Source organism: Rhinopithecus roxellana, chromosome 8, assembly GCF_007565055.1.
Source record: "Rhinopithecus roxellana isolate Shanxi Qingling chromosome 8, ASM756505v1, whole genome shotgun sequence".
NCBI classification, from domain to species: Eukaryota; Metazoa; Chordata; class Mammalia; order Primates; family Cercopithecidae; genus Rhinopithecus; species Rhinopithecus roxellana.
In genome coordinates this window covers 14,331,606-14,353,197 of record NC_044556.1, presented here as the reverse complement: position 1 = coordinate 14,353,197, position 21,592 = coordinate 14,331,606, and the positions used below count along the sequence as shown (strand labels likewise).

At 56.1% G+C, this 21,592-nt stretch overlaps 1 protein-coding gene across 5 annotated transcripts in view; it reads left to right on the top strand.

Moving 5' to 3' along the window:
* The window catches only part of DPP9 (dipeptidyl peptidase 9), a 51,535-nt gene extending 32,613 nt beyond the window's left edge, over positions 1–18,922 (top strand). For 3 of the 5 annotated variants that reach the window (XM_010367233.2, XM_010367234.2, XM_030936093.1), the window contains 9 exons: positions 1,404–1,483; positions 2,939–3,091; positions 3,758–3,893; positions 7,872–8,017; positions 8,839–8,985; positions 10,133–10,285; positions 10,929–11,071; positions 14,196–14,307; positions 17,498–18,922. In XM_010367233.2, coding sequence (XP_010365535.1) covers positions 1,404–1,483; positions 2,939–3,091; positions 3,758–3,893; positions 7,872–8,017; positions 8,839–8,985; positions 10,133–10,285; positions 10,929–11,071; positions 14,196–14,307; positions 17,498–17,590 — 1,163 coding nt within the window. In that variant the 3' untranslated portion in view covers positions 17,591–18,922. Of the gene's footprint in view, positions 1–1,403; positions 1,484–2,938; positions 3,092–3,757; positions 3,894–7,871; positions 8,018–8,838; positions 8,986–10,132; positions 10,286–10,437; positions 10,573–10,928; positions 11,072–14,195; positions 14,308–17,497 lie in introns of those variants that run through there. The other 2 variants (XR_004058803.1, XM_030936094.1) reach the window with 2 other exon arrangements.
* The last annotated feature ends 2,670 nt before the right edge of the window (positions 18,923–21,592 follow it).

The following is a 21,592-nucleotide window of genomic DNA, read 5'->3' as shown; positions in this document are numbered from 1 at the left end:
CTCCTGACAGACACGTTTCCAACCACTTGTTTAGACCTAAAAGGTTAAGACAAGACAGTGAGCCCTGAGTTACAAACCGTCTCAGTGTGTTTCTGCTGCGTGCCATGATGCGCCCCGCACTGTCATTCTTTACCTGATGAAAATTCAAACGTGAGGTCAACCCTCCTACCCCCCAAAAAAACAATAATAAAGCCAGCAGAGCCCTGGTCTCTAGCCCTAGCTTTCACCAGCGTCTTGTTCCATTCAGGAACGTGGCTCACACCTGGAATCCCAGCGCTTTGGGAGGCCGAGGTGGGAGGATCGCTTGAGCCCAGGAGTTTAAGGCCAGCCTGGGCAACATAGTAAGACCCTGTCTCTACCCCCTCGCCCCCCCAAAAAAGTCGGCCAGGCGCAGTGGCTCATGCCTGTAATCCCAGCAATTTGGGAGGCTGAGGCAGGTGGATCACCTGAGGTCAGGAGTTGGAGACCAGCTTGACCAACATGGTGAAACCCTGTCTCTACTAAAAATACAAACTCTAGCTGGGCATGGTGGTAGGTGCCTGTAATCCCAGCTACTTGGGAGGCTGAGGCAGGAGAATCACTTGAACCCAGGAGACAGAGGTTGCAGTGAGCCGAAATTGCGCCATTGCACTCTAGCCTTGGCGACAAGAGCAAGACTTCGTCTTAAAAAAAAAAAAAAAAAAAAAAAAAAAAGTCTGGTTCTACAAAGTCCTAATGTGTCCTAAGAGGTCATGGGCCCAGTTGGCTCCACCCCCCAACCCCCCACCCCTGTGCCGCACACACGTCATGTGGCCTTTGGAGGGTTCTAAAACTGGGAAATTCCAATGAAAATCCAGACTCCTGGTTTCTCTTCCTGTTTTTTTTTTTTTTTTTTTTTTTTTTTTTTTTTTTTTCAGACGGGTTCTTGCTCTGTCACCCAGGCTGGAGTGGCAGTGGTGTGATCATAGCTCACCACAGCCTCAACCTCCTGGGCTCAAGCAGTCCTCCCAACTTAATCTCCCAAGTAGCTTGGACCACAGACACGTCACCATGCCTGACTAATTTTTTTTTTTTTTTTTGGAAGAGACAGGGTCTCACTGTGTTGCCCAGGCTGGTCTCAAACTCCTGACCTCAAGCAATCCTCCTGCCTCGGCCTCCCAAAGTGCTGGGATGACAGTAGTGAGCCAGGGGCCTCCTAGTTTCTCGTGGGAAACACCAGGCCTGCCATCCACATGGCAGGAACAGGCCCCGCAGGCCTCCTCTCCTGTCTGGCAGGTCTGACGCAGCGCCCTGTGCTGGCGTCTTGAGTTCACGGCAAGCCAGGGTTTCAGCGGCTCCATGGCCAGTCTCCTCAGGTGGAACTTGACCTGGGCGCCTGCATCACCTCCCAGGCCCCTTCACCTCCCTTCTTTCTTTCCTTCCAGATGAATTTAAGTGCCCCATTAAGGAAGAGATTGCTCTGACCAGCGGTGAATGGGAGGTTTTGGCGAGGCACGGCTCCAAGGTACCAGGGTCTCCTTGCAGCCTTCCCCTGCTCCACACATGTGTGTTTTACACACATACACACACATTCTCACACACACGCACACACATATACTCACACATTCTCACACACACGCACACACGCACGCAGACCTGTGAGGACCCTGCTTTACAGCACTTAGCAGGCCTCAGCACAGTGTCTGCTGTACACACAAGCCAATCATTTCATCACCTCCCCGCCTCATCTGGAACGTTGTGCCATTCATGTGCTTTATCCTTTCACCCTGAAATTAAGGAAAACATTGGAAGCCTTTTAGAAATCATGAAAGAGGGGCCGGGCGCGGTGGCTCACGCCTGTAATCCCAGCACTTTGGGAGGCCGAGACGGGCGGATCACGAGGTCAGGAGATCGAGACCATCCTGGCTGACACAGTGAAACCCCGTCTCTACTAAAAAATACAAAAAACTAGCCAGGCGTGGTGGCGGGCGCCTGTAGTCCCAGCTACTTGGGAGGCTGAGGCAGGAGAATGGCGTAAACCCGGGAGGCGGAGCTTGCAGTGAGCTGAGATCGGGCCACTGCACTCCAGCCTGGGCGACAGAGCGAGACTCCGTCTCAAAAAAAAAAAAAAAAAAAATAAAGAAATCATGAAAGAGGAAGCGTGTCCTCTGCAGGCCTTCCGGGGCCATGTGTCCAGCTGCCCTGTTGTGGGGCACGATGCTCTCTGCACTGGAAGCCCGTGCCCTGCTGTCCCAGGAGACCACTTACCCTCAGTTTCTTCACATCCTGGGGTCCCTGGTCATCCCAGGCTCCAGCTGCCTCCACAGGCCTCTCAGGCCCTGGGCACGGGGCGACGCCCTCTCCTCCCTTGGGGCTCTGAGGCCTCCTGGCTCCTTAACAGGCATCAGCCAAAGCCTGCTCGCTCCTGGGCAGTAGCAGTTGTTTGGAGACCATTAGTGTCCCAGTGCAGGTGAAGGAGGGGCCCCGCCGCTCCACACAGTGCAGGCTGTCCTCCTGCTTCTCCAGGAGATGCCACTACTGGGGCTTCCCACAGGAAGGGAGGGCCTTGCCACTGCTGAACCCAAGCACCTGGATTAGACGAATGGCTGACCAGGCTGGGGACTGCTGGGTTCCCCTGAGCCTCTGTCTTGGGCACAGTGCCCTCCCTGACCCTCCCACCTGGCTTGGCGGGCCCTCCCAATTCAAGCCCGGAGAGAGTCGTCTGGGGGTGGAGTTCAGGCCCCAGGTCCCACCTGACGATGCGCAGTTCCCAGCTCAACCAGGGGCTGCTCCCAGCCCTCGGGGCCAGATAAGCGCATCTTTCAGGGACAGTTCATCTCCAGCCCTAAAGCAGACTTGGGAGAGAACAGCGTGCATCCCCAGTCTGAGGAACATGGGACCCACTCCTGTGGGGCATGGAGAGGGGCGTGGGCCAAGGGGCATCTGGGATGCATCACAAGGACCTCCTGTCCCCCTGCAGATCTGGGTCAACGAGGAGACCAAGCTGGTGTACTTCCAGGGCACCAAGGACACGCCACTGGAGCACCACCTCTACGTGGTCAGCTATGAGGCGGCCGGGGAGATCGTGCGCCTCACCACGCCCGGCTTCTCCCACAGCTGTTCCATGAGCCAGGTGAGCACCGCCCAGCCTCACAGCACTGCCCTGTGCCTGTCCAACAGCTCCCAGCCAGAGCAGTCCCTGATGGCCGGGCATAGCACTCAGGGCCCCTCTCATGGTTTTGCATTTTCATAGCTGCCTTGGGACAGGTGGTGCCCACCCCTGCCTCCTAGGTAAGGCAAGGAAGGGAGTGAATTGCCCACTGCCACCCCCAGGCTAGTAAGTGGTGGAGCCCCCCAGTGCCTGTCCACTGAGCCTGGGCCCTGCCGCTCTGTGTGCAGTGGGATATGGCCCTTAGCCTCTCAGAACATTCTAGAATGTCTGGCAGTGGCCATGCAGAGGGCCACCCCTAGTCCAGGGCATGAGTTGGCTGCAGTTTGCCAGCTGTGGAACCAGCAAGTGTGCAGGCCTGGGCAGTGGCAGAGCCTTCGGCAGATCCAGGGCGTTGGTGACTGTCCACGGGCCCCTGGCCGGGGGACAGACTCCTCCTGGCCTCAGTTTCCTGCTCTGCAGAATGGGGAGACGGCAGTGGTGCCCGCCTTGCAGCAGTGGGTGGAGCTTTGACGTTTCATGACAGGATGGGGGCGGGCGGGAGGGCAGCTGCCCGGGATTTGCGGTCGGCACCCAGTGGAAAGGGGATGGCAGCGTCCCGGGGAGCTCATCGCCCCATTCCACCCCCAGAACTTCGACATGTTCGTCAGCCACTACAGCAGCGTGAGCACGCCACCCTGCGTGCACGTCTACAAGCTGAGCGGCCCCGACGACGACCCCCTGCACAAGCAGCCCCGCTTCTGGGCCAGCATGATGGAGGCAGCCAGTGAGTAGCCCCTGCCCCACCCCATGGGAGCCTCTGCTCGCCTGGTTGTAAAACGAGACAAGGGCCCCATGCTGCGGGAAGAGGCAGAGGCCTGGAGCCGGCCTGCTTGGCCTCGCACAGCACCCAGGCCCCTCTCAGGCATCGGGAACTTGTCATAGGACATAAGCAGCAGCCCCTGCCGTCTGAGACAGTCCTGGTCCGAGCTGCAGTAAAGGGCTGCACTGCACAGAACCCGGCAGGGATGCAGCTCCGTGCCAGCCCCCTGCCAAAACAGTAACCAGTGAGACACAGACCCTGTCACTGGGAGCTCCCAGGGTAGTGGGGCAGGTGACAAGTAAACATTTTCATCAGCCAGCACAGTGGCTCCTGCCTGTAATCCCAGTGCTTTTGAGGCCAAGGCAGGAGGATTGCTTGAGCCTAGGAGTTTGAGACCAGCCTGAGCAGCATAGCAAGACCTCCTCTACAAAAATGTTAAAAATTAGCCGGGTGTAGTAGTGTGCACCCGTAGTCCTAGCTACTCAGGAGACTGAGGTGGGGGGATCGTTTGAGCCCAGAAGTTGGAGGCTGCAGTGAGCTGTGATTGTACCACTGCACTCCAGCCTGGGCAACACAGCAAGACCCTGACTCTTAAAAAAATTAAAAATTAAAAACATTGGCCGGGCGCGGTGGCTCAAGCCTATAATCCCAGCACTTTGGGAGGCCGAGACGGGCGGATCACGAGGTCAGGAGATCGAGACCATCCTGGTTAATACGGTGAAACCCCGTCTCTACTTAAAAATACAAAAAACTAGCCGGGCGACGAGGCGGGCGCCTGTAGTCCCAGCTACTCGGGAGGCTGAGGCAGGAGAATGGCATAAACCCGGGAGGCGGAGCTTGCAGTCAGCTGAGATCCGGCCACTGCACTCCAGCCTGGGTGGCAGAGCAAGACTCCGTCTCAAAAAAAAATAATAATAAAATAAAAACATTTTGGGCCGGGCGCGGTGGCTCACGCCTGTAATCCCAGCACTTTGGGAGGCTGAGGCGGGCGGATCACGAGGTCAGAAGATTGAGACCATCCTGGCTAACATGGTGAAACCCCATCTCTACTAAAAATACAAAAAATACAAAAAATTAGCCGGGCGTGATGGTGGGCGCCTGTAGTCTCAACTACTCAGGAGGCTGAGGCAGGAGAATGGCATGAACCTGGGAGGCAGAGGTTGCGGTGAGCTGAGATCACTCCACCGCACTCCAGCCTGGGCGACAGAGCGAGACTCCGTCTCAAAAAAACACACAAAAAACATTTTGAACAGTGGTGTTCCATACAGCGGTGGCTGGGATGCCAGAGTCCACCCACACTGGTTTGAAACCCGCCGTGGTTATCAGGCTTTCCACTTCACCTTCTCCAGGACCCTGGAGTCCTGGCCACAGCAGCATGCAGAGGGCCCTTTACCGTGTCCCGGGCCCGGAGACTGCCGCCTACAGCAGCACCTGCTCAGAGTCGACACTCCGAGGCCTTTATCAGAAAAAGGAGCAAAGGGTCAGTCACGGGGGGCCTCAGGAAATGAGGCAACCTGACACCTTGCCCAGAACCTGGAGGTTGGCCAGGACCCTGCTTTGGTGACTCCGGGTTCCAGTGCTGGCTCCGTCACACACATCAGCGTATCACTATGAAGTGTTTCTTTATCAACGAAACTGTATATACAGAGTGCAGGATGAAAACCAGTGGGTCATCACACTGCCAGGCTCCCAGGCTTCACTCAGTTCAAGGACAATCCACCCTGGCCCTGTCTCTGCTGTGTTGGTGGGCTTCCGGAACATTCTAGACACAACGAGTTTCCAGCATATGCCGGGTATTCTGTGGGCTGGAAAGCATTTTGTGATGCCCTCGCCCCCTGAGCAGAAACAGATCCCAGGCCTCCCTCCACAGCCCAGTCCTCCCTCTCCTGTCCCCACCGACATGGCCAGGAGCTGGGGCCCTGGCTTCAGATGAAGAGATGGGGGCCAGGGAGGGGAAGGTGCTCAGCAGGGCACCCAGCCTAGCAGTGGGGGAAGAGACCAGAACCCCAGTGCCCTGAAGATCGAGGCACTGTTTCCTGAAACTCCCAATCTGTACCACGTTTGAAGACTGCCTGCACTAGGAGCAGGCCGACTACTGTCAAATCCAGCCACGTGCAGTCCCTCTGTATGGTCTGTGGCCACATAGCGCTACTGCAACAGATGACACAGAGACACGGCACAGAGCGTGTGCCCTGCCATGCCCAGTTCCCAGAGCCCAATATATTTGCTATCTGGCCCTCCACAGTAAACTTCTGCTACCCATAGACCTGTAGTACCCTTTACTCATCTTCCTATAAATTGCCCCACCAAAATTTACCTACATACATTTATTTAAAGAAAAAACTGGGCCAGGTGCAGTGCCTCACACCTGTAATCCCAGCACTTTGGGAGGCCAAGGTGGGCGGGTCACCTGAGGTCAGGAGTTCGATGGCTGGCTGTGGTGGCTCACGTCTGTAATCCCAGCACTTTGGGAGACCAAGGTAGATGGATCACCTAAGGACAGGAGTTCGAAACCAACCTGGCCAATATGGTGAAACCCCATCTCTACTAAAATACAAAAATTAGCCAAGCGTGGTGGCAAGCACCTGTAATCCCAGCTACTGGAGAAGCTGAGGCAGGAGAATTGCTCAAACCTGGAAGGTGCAGGTTGCAGTGAGCTGAGATCACGCCACTGCACTCCAGCCTGGGTGACAGAATGAGACTCCGTCTCAACAACAACAAAAAACAAAACAAAACAAAACAAAAAACCAAGCAATTCGAGACAAGTTAGGCTGACATGGTAAAACCCTCTCTCTACTAAAAATACAAAAAAATTAGCTGGGGCCGGGCGCGATGGCTCAAGCCTGTAATCCCAGCACTTTGGGAGGCCGAGACGGGCGGATCACGAGGTCAGGAGATGAAGACCATCCTGGCTAACACAGTGAAACCCCGTCTCTACTAAAAAAAAAAAATACAAAAAACTAGCTGGGCGAGGTGGTGGGCGCCTGTAGTCCCAGCTACTCGGGAGGCTGAGGCAGGAGAATGGTGTAAACCCGGGAGGCGGAGCTTGCAGTGAGCTGAAATCCGGCCACTGCACTCCAGCCTGGGCGACAGAGCGAGACTCCGTCTCCAAAAAAAAAAAAAAAAAAAAAAAAAATTAGCTGGGCGTGGTGCCATGCGCCTATAATCCTACCTACTCAGGAGGCTGAGGCAGGAGAATCGCTTGAACCCAGGAGGTGGAGGTTGCAGTGAGCCGAGATCACAAGACTTTGTCTTGAAAAAAAAAGAAAAAGTGCCAGGCGTTGTGGCTCACACCTGTAATCCTAGCACTTCAGGAGGCTGAGATGGGTGGATCACGAGGTCAAGAGATCGAGACCATCCTGGCCAACATGGTGAAACCCCATCTCTACTAAAAATACAAAATAATTAGCTGGGCATGGTGGCGTGTGCCTGTAGTCCCAGCTACTCGGGAGGCTGAGGCAGAAGAATCGCTTGAACCCGGGAGGCAGAGGTTACAGTGAGCTGAGATCACGCCACTGTACTCCAGCCTGGCAACAGAGTCTGTCTCAAAAAATAAATAAATAAATAAAGAGAAAAAACATAAAAATAAAAAAAATTAAAAAAGAAAAAGCCCCACCATCCTAATTGGATAGCCACTGTTGCTTTGCAAAAGTAGCAGTGACCCTACTCAGGAGGCCGAGGTGGGAGGATCGCTTGAGGCCAGGAAGTTGAGACCAGCCTGGGCAACAGGGAGATGAGACCCCCATCTCTACAAAAACTGTACAAATCTTATTTTAATTTAAAAAAAAATGTTTTTTTTTTTCAATTATCAACTCTCGGGAAGCCCAGGAAAAGAGGGGGTGCTTTGGTCCACCCTCCGAGGCTTGGGGTGGGCAGCAGAACAAGGGTGTCAGCCAGATGTGGCTTCGCCGGGCAGCCAGATAGCCGCCCTGTCTCCCGCAGGCTGCCCCCCGGATTACGTGCCTCCAGAGATCTTCCACTTCCACACGCGCTCAGACGTGCGGCTCTACGGCATGATCTACAAGCCCCACGCTTTGCAGCCGGGGAAGAAGCACCCCACCGTCCTCTTTGTGTATGGAGGCCCCCAGGTGGGTGCATACCTGCTCCCCAAGGCCCCCATCCCACCATCCACCTGAGGACTCCCCATCCCCACTCAAGCGCCAGCCATAGAAGGGTCAACCGGAGGAGGCTCCCTGGCCACCTGCCTGGTGCTCCAGCCCATCCCGCCTGCCCTGACTACACAGGGTCCTCAGAGCCCCTCACTCTCCTGCCTCTGTGACCGTTTGCATGCTCCCCACCCTTCCCGGATGGCCTCCCCTTACCCCTCTGCCTGCTAACTCTCCCCTGTTCCTCTGGGAAGCCCCCTAGTCTCCAGGTTGGTATAGAGGTGGCCATGGGCCCTGGGCCCAATTCCTGGAGCAGGGGTCAGGAGCAGGCAGCAGATTGGCAGGTGGACCATCTTAGGCGCACATCTTACCCAGAGCAGCTCTGTTCCCCCAGAGGATACGGGGCGATGTCTGGGGACTTTGTGGTTCATCACCACTGGGAGTTCTCCTGGCCCAGAGTGGCTGCTCAGCACCCCGCAGCGCCCAGATGGCCCACCTGAGAGTGAGCCACCCCACTGTCCATCGTGCCAGAGTGGTTGTTCCAGGCAGGACTGGGGCAGTGGCCCAGCTGAGAAGGAGCCTGACAGCGGCCTTCCCTTCTCCCAAGCAGGGTCCCGAGTGTGGGCCCCTCGCGCCTTGTCACTCCCAGGTGTCCATCCAGAGCCTCCAGGGCAAAGGTGCCTTCATTAGGCTCTGAGGCCCCAGCCTGGCCCGGCCCAGTCCCCAGCCTGCCGGCATCTCCCCTGCTCAGCCCGTCCTGCCTGGCATCTCCTGCTGTACTGCTGCCCCTCACCTCCCAACAGGTGCAGCTGGTGAATAACTCCTTCAAAGGCATCAAGTACTTGCGGCTCAACACGCTGGCCTCCCTGGGCTACGCCGTGGTCGTGATTGACGGCAGGGGCTCCTGTCAGCGGGGGCTTCGGTTCGAAGGGGCCCTGAAAAACCAAATGGTAATAACTCCTCCCTGTTGCTCTGGGTCCTTCCAGTCTTGGGAAGGGAGCCCTGGGCCGTGTGGGTGTGGGTCGTGGGGACACCACCCGCAGAAGGGCACTTCTGGTTGGGGTGACGCAGGCTCAATGACCTTTTAGAACAAAAGGGGACGTATGCTTTGCTGCTCAGCTCTGGGCTGTGCCCTGCAGGGACAGAGGCATCTGTCCATCCTGCCTGGTGCCTGAGCACACAGAACCCAAGAGGCTGCAACCCAGATGCAGCCAGACACCAGCAGGCCAGGCCGGGTCCGCGGGAAGTCCCCAGGGCGGGGCTGGCCAGGGCCGGTGGCCGTGGAAGTTGTGCCGACAGTGGTGATGACGTCGGTGGTGATGGTGACCATCTCAGTCCCTTTGCGCTGCTGGAACAAAGCTTCACAGCCTGGGGATTTATAAAGAATGAAAGTCTCTCTCAGTTCTGGAGGCTGGGAGGTCCAAGGCCAAGGCAGGGCTGTGTCGGGGAGGGCTGCTCTGTTCCCAGGAGGACGCTTGGTTGGCACACCTTCCAGAGGGGCCCTGTGCTGCCTCCTACACGGCAGAGGGGTTGCGAGGGGCGGAAAAGGCGTGCCCTCCCTCCATCAGGCCTGTTTATAAGGGCCCCTCATCCCATTCACATGAGTGGGCCCCATGGCTCAGTTACTTAAAGGCCGCAGTGGGGACCTCAGCATGGACTTCAGAGGGGACACCAGCATTGAAACTGTGGCAGTGGCGGTGGTGGGGATGTGGCTGGTAGTGACGACAGCGACGGCACCAGCCATTCTTTGTGCCCTTGCACATGCCTGGGCACCCCTTTTTCTTCCTCGTACCCTCTGGAAAATGGGTCCTCTTCCTGTTGATGTCCCTGTATTAGGGATAGGCAAACTGAGGCCCTGAGAGGGGACGTGACTCCCAGAGCCACTCACTTAGGAGGTGGCAGAGCAGGGTGGCTGCTGTATCTGTCCAGCCACCCAGATAGCGGGCAGGGTTGGCAGGGCCTGAAGGGACAGGGGGTTTCCAGTGAGCCACTTTTCATCCAACAAGGAGAGATGCCCTGAAAGAAGCAGAGGTGTCACTGCAGGGGAGGGGCACACCGGGAGGAGGCCACTGAGAGGTGCCCGGCTTCATCCCTCAGGGCCAGGTGGAGATCGAGGACCAGGTGGAGGGCCTGCAGTTCGTGGCGGAGAAGTATGGCTTCATTGACCTGAGCCGAGTTGCCATCCATGGCTGGTCCTACGGGGGCTTCCTGTCGCTCATGGGGCTAATCCACAAGCCCCAAGTGTTCAAGGTGGGTCCCACCCCTGGCCGGCCTCAGCCGCGCCCCTCCCCGCCCCCTTCCCCAACTACGCCGCGTTTGCCCACCGCCCGCGCCACCCGGAGCCCACCCCCCGGGGAGGCGCCTCGGCAGGGGCCTTGCCACGTGGCTGTTTCTCCCCGCAGCAGCCCCACGGGGCCGAGCCCCCCTCCTCATTGCCCGCCACCGCCGACCGCAGGATGGCATCCGGCTGCACAAAACCCCGCCAGCAGCTCTCTGTGGGAGGCTGAGCCCGGGACCCCGGCCTCGGATGGGCAGAGGTGGGGCATGGTGTGCAGAGCGGCGGGGGGGCCCCAGGCCGGCGGCAGTCAGGGCACTGCGGGGCGGCGGCGATGAGGAGGAGGAGGAGGCAGACGGGCAGTGGGACCCGGCCCTCTGCGGCGGCGGGGAGGGGCCGCACCTGCCCGCCTGTGGCGCCCTGCCCAACCCCGAGCCACGCACCGTCCACAGGGGCCACGCGGTCTGAGGGACCCTCCCTTGCCAGTCCTGTACAGTGCATGAGCGCTCCTCACGGGCTCCAGGGCGGCCTCGGGACGGCGGCTGATGCTGGCTCTAGGACCCGACGCCTGTTTCTCTCTCTCTCCCTCTGCCCCCATCTGTCTGCTGTGTCCCTCAGGTGGCCATCGCGGGCGCCCCAGTCACCGTCTGGATGGCCTATGACACAGGGTACACTGAGCGCTACATGGACGTCCCCGAGAACAACCAGCATGGCTATGAGGCGGGTTCCGTGGCCCTGCACGTGGAGAAGCTGCCCAACGAGTAAGACCGCTGCCCTGCCCTGCAGTCCTCCCTGGGGCTTCTGCACCCTGCACCTGCTGTCTCCATCAGGGCGCCCTCCTGCCCCAGCCAGCCCCACCCCGGGAGCCTCAGGCCATGCTCCCACCTCCCCGCTGTGGTCCTGTGGTGGCGTCTGCCTGCATGTGCCTCACAGTTCCCTCCTGCCTACCCTCTCTCCTCACTGCACCTTGCAGGAAGGGACACCTGGGGATGCTTGTCTGGGGAAGGAGGCTCCCAGCCCTGCCCTGGGGAAGATGAGGGAGTTCAAGTCATTGCTTTTCACAGGCAGGCGTCCCCCACTCCCCTGTGCTGCATCCTGCACGGGGCCCCATCACAGCCTCTGTCTTGTGCTTCTGGACATAGATGTCCACAGGGCCAGGGACCAGCTCAGATGTCCCATTTTGTGCTTTTAACATGGGTCTTATTCTCTGATGGAGAGAAAACAGTGTTCCCATTTTCTGGCACGTCTCCAGAAAATGTTCCCTGGAGTCCCATGCAGTCACCTGGAGGGTTAAAAATTTTCCTGGGCACAGGCCAGGTGCGGTGGCTCACGCCTGTAATCCCAACACTTTGGGTGGCCGAGGCGGGTGGATCACGAGGTCAGGAGATCCAGACCATCCTGGCTAACACAATGAAACCCGATCTCTATTAAAAATACAAAAAATTAGCCGGGCGTGGTGGCGGACGCCTGTAGTCCTGGCTATACGGGAAGATGAGGCAGGAGGATGGGGTGAACCCGGGAGGCGGAGCATGCAGTGAGCCAAGATAGTGCCACTGCACTCCAGCCTGGGCAACAGAGCGAGACTCCGACTCAAAAAAAAAAGAATCTGCCTGGGTAGTTTGGGACGCCAAGGCAGGAGGATCGCTTAAGGTAGGAGTTCGAGACCAGCCTGGCCAATATGGTAAAACCCCAGCTCTACAAAAAAATATAAAAAATTAGCCAGCAGTGGTGGCACATGCCCGTAATGCCAGCTACTCAGAAGGCTGAGGCAGGAGAATCGCTTGAACCCGGCAGGTGGAGTTTGTAGTGAGCCAACATCATGCCACTGCACTCCAGCCTGGGCAACAGAGAGAAACTGTCTCAAAAACAATAATAATAACAATAGGCCAGGCACAGTGGCTCGCATCTGTAATCCCAGCACTTTGGGAGGCTGAGGTGGGTGGATCGCTTGAGGTCAGGAGTTCAAGACCAGCCTAACCAACATGGTGAAAACCCATCTCTACTAAAAGTATAAAAATTAGCCAGGTGTGGTGACACACACCTATAATCCCAGCTACTCAGGAGGCCGAGGCAGGAGAATCGCTTGAACCTGGAAGGGTAAGGTCGCAGTGAGCTGAGATCACACCACTGCACTCCAACCTGGGCAGAGCAAGACTCTGTCTCAAAAAATAATAATAATTGGCGGGGCGCGGTGGCTCACGCCTGTAATCCCAGCACTTTGGGAGGCCGAGGCGGGCGGATCACAAGGTCAGGAGATCGAGACCACGGTGAAACCCCGTCTCTACTAAAAATACAAAAAATTAGCCAGGCGCGGTGGCGGGCGCCTGTAGTCCCAGCTACTCGGGAGGCTGAGGCAGGAGAATGGCGTGAACCCAGGAGGCGGAGCTTGCAGTGAGCCGAGATCGCGCCACTGCACTCCAGCCTGGTGGACAAAGTGAGACTCCGTCTCAAAAAAAAAAAATAAATAAATAAATAAAAATAATAATAATAATTTATTGTGGTGAAGTTCACAGAACCTAAAAGTCACCTTAAAGCAGCCCTCGGTGCATTTGCAGTGTTGTGTGGCCGCTCCCTGGTTCCAGAACCTTTCCAGTACTCCAGTGTCAGACCCTGCTCCTATTCCTTAGCAGTCACTCCCTGTCCCGGGACAGCCACCAATCTGCTCTGTCTCGATGGGTTTATAAGTTCAGTTAACTTGGATGAATGTAAACTGGAATTTCAACAGCGACGTGTGGCCACTGGCTCCCATATCAGCCAGGAAGGGCTAGGGCAGCCGATTCTGGTGAGGCCACATGTTGGCCCCACCAGTAGCCCAGGCCACACTCCAGACCACAGAGAGCAGCAGACCTAGGTGGGTTTTGTTTTGTTTTGTTGAGAGAGTCTCACTCTGTTGTTTGGGCTGGAGTGCAGTGGCTTAATCTCAGCTCACTGCAACCTCCACCTCCCGGGTTCAAGCAATTCTGGTGCCTCAGCCTCCTGAGTAGCTGGAATTACAGGCATACACCACCACACCCAGCTAATTTTTGTATCTTTAGTAGAGATGGGTTTCACCATGTTGCCCAGGCTGGTCTTGAACTCCTGGCCTCAAGTGATCCACCTGCCTTGGCCTCCCAAAGTGCTGGGATTACAGGTGTGAGCCACCGTGCCCAGTTTTTTTTTTTTTTTTTAAATCATAGCTCACTGCACCCTCCCAGGGTTCAGGTGATCCTCCTGCCTTAGGCTCAGCTGGACCGCAGGTGTGCACCACCACGCCTGCCTAACTTTTAAATATTTTTGTAGAGACAAGGTTTTGTCATGTTGCCCAAGCTGGTCTCAAACACCTAGACTCAAACAATCTACCCAGCTTGGCCTCCCAAAGTACTGGGATTACAGGCATGAGGCACTGCACCCGGCCTGGGGTTTTATTTTTATTTTGTTTTTTCAATTTAATTTAGAGATGGGGTCTTGCTCTGTCACCCAGGGTGGAGTGCAGTGGTATGATCATAGCTCACTGTAGCCTCCACCTCCTGGGCTCAAGCGATCCTCCCACCTCAGCCAGCCCAGTAGCTGGACTACAGGCATGTATCGCTACTGAATCTTTTTTTTTTTTTTTTTTGAGACGCAGTCTCGATCTGTTGCCCAGGCTGGAGTGCAGTGGCGCGATCTCAGCACACTGCAACTTCTGCCTCCCAGGCTCAAGCAGTTCTCCTGCCTCACCCTCCCAAGTAGCTGGGATTTCAGGCACCTGCCACCATACCTGGGTAATTTTTTTAAAATATATTTTTAGTAGAGACGGGGTTTCACCATGTTGGCCAGGCTGGTCTCAAACTCCTGACCTTGTGATCAGTTCCCTTCCTACCCCGCAGACAATCCCTGGCCTCAGACCCTTACCCCTCTGTTTACCAGGCCCAACCGCCTGCTCATCCTCCATGGCTTCCTGGACGAAAACGTGCACTTTTTCCACACAAACTTCCTCGTCTCCCAACTGATCCGAGCAGGGAAACCTTACCAGCTCCAGGTGGGTGGCTCTTGGGGGCTTCGGCACCTCCCCGAGCCGACAGAGCCCGGGAAGTGGGGGGCGGGGCGGGGTGGCTTCCCACTGTGATCAGGGTTTCCCTGGGGGATCTGGGGCTCCCAGCCCCCCACCCCACTACCCCATGCCCCCGCCCTCCCAGCTCCCGGGGCCATTGATGGATCAGTCCTGTCTTGACAGCTCAGGGTTCCGCCTGCCTTCGGTGCTGGGAGCACGGGGTCGGGGGCTGCCACACCCACCCCTGCTCCGGGCCTAATAGAGGGAGGAACGCTTACCGAAATTGCCCCACAGACGGTCTTTATTTGAAACTGAGAAATTGCGTAGAAGAAACCGCTGGGTGCTGAAGGCCCTAGTAGGCTCCTTACTAAGGGGCTGGGACCAAGCATTCCTCGAGGAGGCAGCAGTGAAGGGTATTAGAGTGAGTGGAGCCAGCCAGGCTTGGGGGACCGAGCGGGAGGAGAGTGGGGGGAGTGGGTGGAGCCTTGGCAGCAACGTGGGGCTCAGTCTAGGTGGGCGGGGCTTCTGCGCTAAGGGGTGGGCATGGGTTATGGGCGGGGCCTCTGGCGAGGAGGGTGGGGCTTCTGCAGAGGGACGGGGCCTCAGTGTTGCGGTGGGTGGGGCTTCTGCAGAGGGACGGGGCCTCAGTGTTGCGGTGGGTGGGGCTTCTGCAGTAAATGGTTGGGCTCGGTGTGAGGAAGGGCCTTTGTAGTGAAGAGTGTGGGGCTCGGTCGGGGAGCAGGGCCTCAGTGGTGAGGAGGGTGGGGCTTCTGTAGAGGTTGGGGGCCTCAGTGAGGAGGGTGGGGCTTCTGCTATAGAGGGGCGGGGCCTCGGTGGGGGTTGGGCTTCGGCTGGATTTCCATCTGAAGATGATGGGAGGTGTCCCGGCCTTGTGAGCAGAGTATAGAGTGGGGCGTCTTGCCGTTTGACCCACATTTCTCTGGCTGCTTTGTGGACGGCCTGTGGGGCACAGTGGGACGTGGTCCATAGTTGTTCCGGCAGGAGATTCGGGAGGTATCTTGGAGGCAAGAGGGCCAGGTTTTATCACACCTGTGGACTGCAGACAATTTCTGCTTCCTGGGCGCCTCTGCATGCTCTGTCCGGTGGGGAGCGCCCTGTTGCCTTTCAGCAGAGTCGGGAAATGAGGCCGCAGAGCAGGAGGGAGGCAGAGCCGCCTTGTGGCGTGCTGAGCTGATCTCTTGGCAGTACCCTCCACCAACACCCTACATCCCAAGCAGCCCCGGGGGTGATGTGAGGCGGGGCTGGAATAGAACTTCAGATGTCTCTTCCCAGCCTGAGACCCGAGCCCACTGCCCTCCCAGGGGCCAGGTAGCTGGGATAGCATTTACCCTTACACCTTGTTTCTGCGTCTTTGAAACGGACATGATAACTCCGCCTCCTCGGAGGCTGCTCGGGCCAAAGTCTGTCAGAAAAGCATTCAGGCCGGGCGTGGTGGTTCACGCCTGTAATTCCAGCACTTTGGGAGGCCGAGGCGGGTGGATCACTTGAGGCCAGGAGTTTGAGACCAGCCTGGCCAACATGGCGAAACCCCGTCTCCACTAAAAATACAAAAATTAGTCGAGTGTGGTGGCATATGCCTGTAGTCCCAGCTACTCTGGAGGCTGACACAGGAGAATCGCTTGAACCTGGGAGGCAGAGGTTGCAGTGAGCCGAGGTCGCGCCACTGCACTCCAGCCTGGGCGGCAGAGCGAGACTCCATTTCCAAAAAGAAAAGAAAAGAAAAGCATTCAGCACGCAGGGTGGGCCCAGGGTCCTGTCTCACTGCCTCCCCACAGGAAGTGGAACGTGAGATGAAACAGGCCATGGGGTGGGAACATGGCATTGTGTAGGACAGAGAAAGTGCACTTCACCTTCTGTTTCAAAGACCCCAAAACATCTGGACCAGGTGGCTGGCGGCCCCAGGCCCTCTTTGTGCACAAATCACATTTGTCACATGCCGGGTCTTGGGCTTGGTCTGGAAGCTCACTGGGGAACCAGACAGACCCTCTCTCTGCTCTCTTAGGTCAAGAGGAAAAAGTAACCAGGCAGCTGGGACCCAGAGTAGCATAAAGGCATGGGCATAACATGCGCATATGGCTGGTGGCAAGGGCAGCAGAGTCTGCCCCAGGGAGTGCCAGTGCCTGGGCTGGGGAAGGAGTGGGCCCTTGAGGTGCCTGGGGCAGGAGGACCTGGAAGCTGGTCTTGATGTCAGACTGGCAAGTCCTTGCAGAGGTCTAGGTTGGGGATGGTGTCATCAAACTCTTGATTCATCCAGGGATGGATTAAAGAAGGCAAGAGTAGAGGAGGGGAAACCAGTGGGTGGCTTGGTGCATTCCCAGGGTGATGGGCAAGGGTGGGGGCCAGGAGCCTGGAGAGGAGGGTATGGTTCAGAAACCCATCTCACTGGCAGGAGGTGGTGTAGATGGGCCACCTGCCCCTGCTGCCAGCCAGTCCCAGGGTTCTTTGTGGAGAATCTGGGGTTATTTTCATGCCTTGGTCCTACCAACCCCTAGGGGGCAGTGGGGAGCTATAGGGGTTGTCCATCAGTGCCCCCAGAGCCCTCCTTCGTGGCCAGAGGCAGGACCTGCACCCCCTGTGTGGATCCACCCCCCCGGCCTGGTGTTGGCTGGGCCAGGTCTCAGGAGCCTGGGGAGTTCCGTGTCCCTACCTGCCTCTTGGCTTGATCCCCCCTTGGGTGCTAAGAGGACCCAGAAAACGCTTCACAAATCCTCAGAGACAGCTGTCCTAAGGCCCAGAGCTAGTCACATGCCTTTTGGAAAGTGGAAATGGCTCGAGACCAGGGCAGCAGATGTTCCTGAGGCTTGAAGCCTCAGCCACCTCCACAGAGATGAGTTGCTCGCCCGTCAGCAGGTTTGGGGGAAAGAGGCACACGGTTTCTTCCTAAATCTTTGCTCTGTGCAAGCGCACACTGCAAGGTGTTTGTAAACTTTGTCTTACCAAACCTTCCCAAAGAGTCTGTGAGGTCCGGATTCACCCCATTTTTGAGCGGGGCCCAGAGTTACACTGCAAGTCAACAGCAAGGTGGGATTCAAACCCAGATCCGTGGGCCTCAGAGCACCTGCGCACTCCTGGATGCCCTGAGCCAGAATAAGGGAGGAGCCTAGGACGAGGGGTGGTCCAGCCACGTCCCCCAGCCCTGCCTCCTGTCTTCCCGCAGATCTACCCCAACGAGAGACACAGTATTCGCTGCCCCGAGTCGGGCGAGCACTATGAAGTCACGTTGCTGCACTTTCTACAGGAATACCTCTGAGCCTGCCCGCCGGGAGCCGCCACATCACAGCACAAGTGGCTGCAGCCTCCGCGGGGACCAGGCAGAAGGGACTGAGTGGCCCGCGGGCCCCAGTGAGGCACCTTGTCCCGCCCCGCGCTGGCCAGCTCCAAGGAGCCGCTGCCTTCACCGCCCCGACGCCTTTTATCCTTTTTAAAATGCTCCTGGGTTTTATGTCCGCTGCTTCTTGGTTGCCGAGATAGAGAGATGGTGGTCTCGGGCCAGCCCCTGCTCTCCCCGCCTTCTGGGAGGAGGAGGTCACACGCTGATGGGCACTGGAGAGGCCAGAAGAGACTCAGAGGAGCGGGCTGCCCTTTGCCTGGGGCTCCCTGTGACCTCTCGGTCCCCTGGCCCGGCCAGCCACCATCCCCAGCACCCAAGCATGCAATTGCCTGTCCCCCCGCCGGCCTTCCCCACTTCATGTTTGTGTTCTGTTTGAGGGGATATTTTTCATAATTATTTAAAAGACAGGCTGGGCGCGGTGGCTCACGTCTGTAATCCCAGCACTTTGGGAGGCTGAGGCGGGTGGATCACCTGAGGTCGGGAGTTCAAGACCAGCCTGACCAACATGGGGAAACCCTGTCTCTACTAAAAATACAAAAAATTAGCCGGGCGTGGTGGTTCACGCCTGTAATCCCAGCTACTCGGGAGGCTGAGGCAGGAGAATCGCTTGAACCTGGGAGGCTGAGGTTGCAGTGAGCCGAGATTGCGCCATTGCACTCCAGCCTGGGCAACAAAAGCGAAACTCCGTCTCAAAATAAATAAAAAAAGACAGAAAGCAAGGGGTGCCTAAATTGCGGCTCGGGGTCCACACCGGGCAGCGGGATTGCAACCTAGCACCTGGTAGGCTCCATTTCTTCCCAAGTCCGAGCAGAGGGTCATGCGGGCCCCACATGAGGAGCAGCCAGGGCCCACAGGGGGCACCACCTGTGGACAGTCCTCCTGTCCCCAAGCTTTCAGGCAGGCACTGAAACGCACCGAACTTCTACGCTCTGCTGGTCAGTGGCGGCTGTCCCCTCCCCAGCCCAGCCGCCCGGCCACATGTGTCTGCCTGGCCCGTACACACCGGGGGTTCCGGGGTTGGGAGCTGAACCATCCCCACCTCAGGGTTATATTTCCTCCTCCCCTTCCCTCCCCGCCAAGAGCTCTGCCAGGGCGGGCAAAAAAAAAGTAAAAAGAAAAGAAAAAAAAAAAAAAACAGAAACAAACCACCTCTACATATTATGGAAAGAAAATATTTTTGTCGATTCTTATTCTTTTATAATTATGCGTGGAAGAAGTAGACACATTAAACGATTCCAGATGGAAACATGTCACCTGCCTGAGGTTCCTTCTAAGTCCTGGGGCTCCTGAGTGGGAGGGGCTTCTGGGGGGCAACAGACAAGACACAGCAGAAGGGTACTGCCATCTTCAAAGACTGCTGGGGTGCTGGAGCTGCCTGGGCACCATGCCCTGATCAGACTGACCCAAAGAGGATGGCCCCAGCCACCTGATGAGGGTAGTCCTGTCCTTGCTGGTCTAGGAAGGTCTACCGGTCTCCAGGGACTCAGTTCTGGCTGTCATGTGTGGCCTGGTCTGACCCCCCAGGCTCCCCAGAGCCTCAGTACAACCCAAATTGCAGCATCCTCCATGCTGGATCCTCACCCGGCCGACGCCTCCTTTTCTACCTGAGACTCTGCACCCTGAGGACCATGACAAGCCAAGGACCTCCTCACATTGTCCCAACAGCCAAGACACCCAGGGAGACCCTGTTGGCAATGTGCGGGGCATCTGGGCTCCGTTTCTGACAGCAGGGATGGACTGCCCTGCGTGATCCACTTGCTCCATCCTTTGGAAATTTCCACTTAAAAAAAAAAAAAGTGGGCTTAAAAAAACATACGAGGCCGAGTGCGGTGGCCCACACCTGTAATCCCAGCACTTTTGGATGCCAAGGTGGGTGGATTACAGCCTGGGCGACAGAGCAAGACCATGTCTCAAAAAAAAAAAAAAAAAAAAATTCATGTGATCGAATCTTGTCCTTTAGGTGACAGATTTCATGTCATGATTAGTGGGGTCTGTAGAATAATCTGCTGTTTGCTCCTCTGTCACCCAGGCAGGAATGCAGTGGTATAATCACAGCTTACTGCAACCTCGACCTCCTGGGCTCCAGTGATCCTCCCACCTTGGCCTCCCAAAGTGTTGAGAAGTGTTGAGATTACAGGAACCACTGTGCCCAGCCTTGTTTTCTTTTTCTTTTTTTTTTTTTTTTTTTTTTGACACAGGGTTTCACTCTGTCACCCAGGCTGGAGTGCAGTGGTGTGATCTCGGCTCACTGCAACCTCTGCCTCAATGGCTCAAGTGATCCTCTGGCCTCAGCCTCCCAAGTGAGTGGGACTACAGGCACAAGCCATCATGCCCAGCTAATGTTTTTCTCTTTTTTATAGGGACGGCGTCTTGCCATCTTGACCAGGCAGTTTTTAAAATCCTGAGCTCAAAGTGATCTGCCTCCCAAAGTCCTGGGGCCAGCCTTGTTTTTGCTTTTAATCCTGTTAGTGTGATGATTGGTGGTGGGTGGGGGAAACTTGGGGCTGAAACCTTTCTGGAAAGCACACACACACTCATGCACACACGTACGCACAACCTGCCTGGGTTCAGCAGCAGACTCCCAACAGCTCACAACTGAAATTCCTTGTTAGCAGCAGAGCTTGGCTATGCATCGAACCCTTCATGGTGACAGGCTGAAAGTTGAACACCGTGGTATGGTAATGGGAACTCCATCAGTGGAACCGTGCTGTGTCACTCACCTAAGGAGTAGGGCTGCACTGTGCTCGTCCAGTTTATGGAGACAGTGTCTCATAGGTCTGGAACAGACACCTGCATGGAGGAAGAGATCTGTTTGTTTATTTATTAAGACAGAGTCTTACTCTGTCACCCAGACTGGAGTGCAGTGTGCAGTGGCATGATCTCAGCTCACTGTAACCTCTGCCTCCCGGGTTCAGGAGATTCTCCTGTCCCAACCTCCCAAGTAGCTGGGATTACACTATGTCCAGCTATCTTTAAAAAATATATATATATATGTATGAAATATATAGGAATGGGGTCTATGTTGCCCAGACTGGTCTAGAACTCCTGAGGTCAAGCAATCCACCTACCTTGGCCTCCCGAAGGGTTGGAATTACAGGCATGAACTACCACGCCTGGCCAAGAGATTTCCTAAGGCAAGCAGGTATCCCAATTTAGAACAGGCTGCCACTGCAGAAAGGCAACTGGCTTGAACTTCTGTCATTGGCAGAGTAAAGTGATTTACTTCCTTGAAGGGTGCATTATAACCGATCTTAGGAGTCATCTCTGACGTTTTCTCTCTGGATTCTGTTTTTTTTTTGCCAGTTGCGAAGAACTGGAAACACCAGTTTAATTCTTGACCCTCCAGACCTGGCCACTGGTGTTTTTTTAAAATGTTAAGGCGTTTGTAATCAAAGAATGACTTCCCTCTCAGTTCCCAAATGACTGACTTCCCAAAACTTGAGATCTAATGATAGCAATAGCTAGAATATATAATTCTTAGTTGGTTCGTCCTGGTGTGGGAACTTCATTCCCTCACTTAATCCTCCCAACAACTCCTTGAGGTAGGGATTATTTTCTTTTTAACTTTTTATTTTGAAATAATTTTAGCCTCCCAAACAACCTGCAGAAACTATAGGGTTTCCTAATATGCTTCATCCAACTCCCCCCTAATGTGAACATCGTCTGTAACCCTAGGACAAGCCAGTTTATCAAAGCCAGGAAGTGAACACCCACATAATCCTATTAACAAATACACAGGCTGGTTGGGCTTGATGGCTGACACCTGTAATCCCAGCACTTTGGGAGGCTAAGGCAGGCGGATCACTTGAGGTCAGGAACTCGAGACCAGCCTGGCCAACATGGTGAAAACCTGTCTCTACCAAAAATACAAAAATTAGCCGGGCGTGGTGGTGCACACCTGTAGTCCCAGCTACTCGGGAG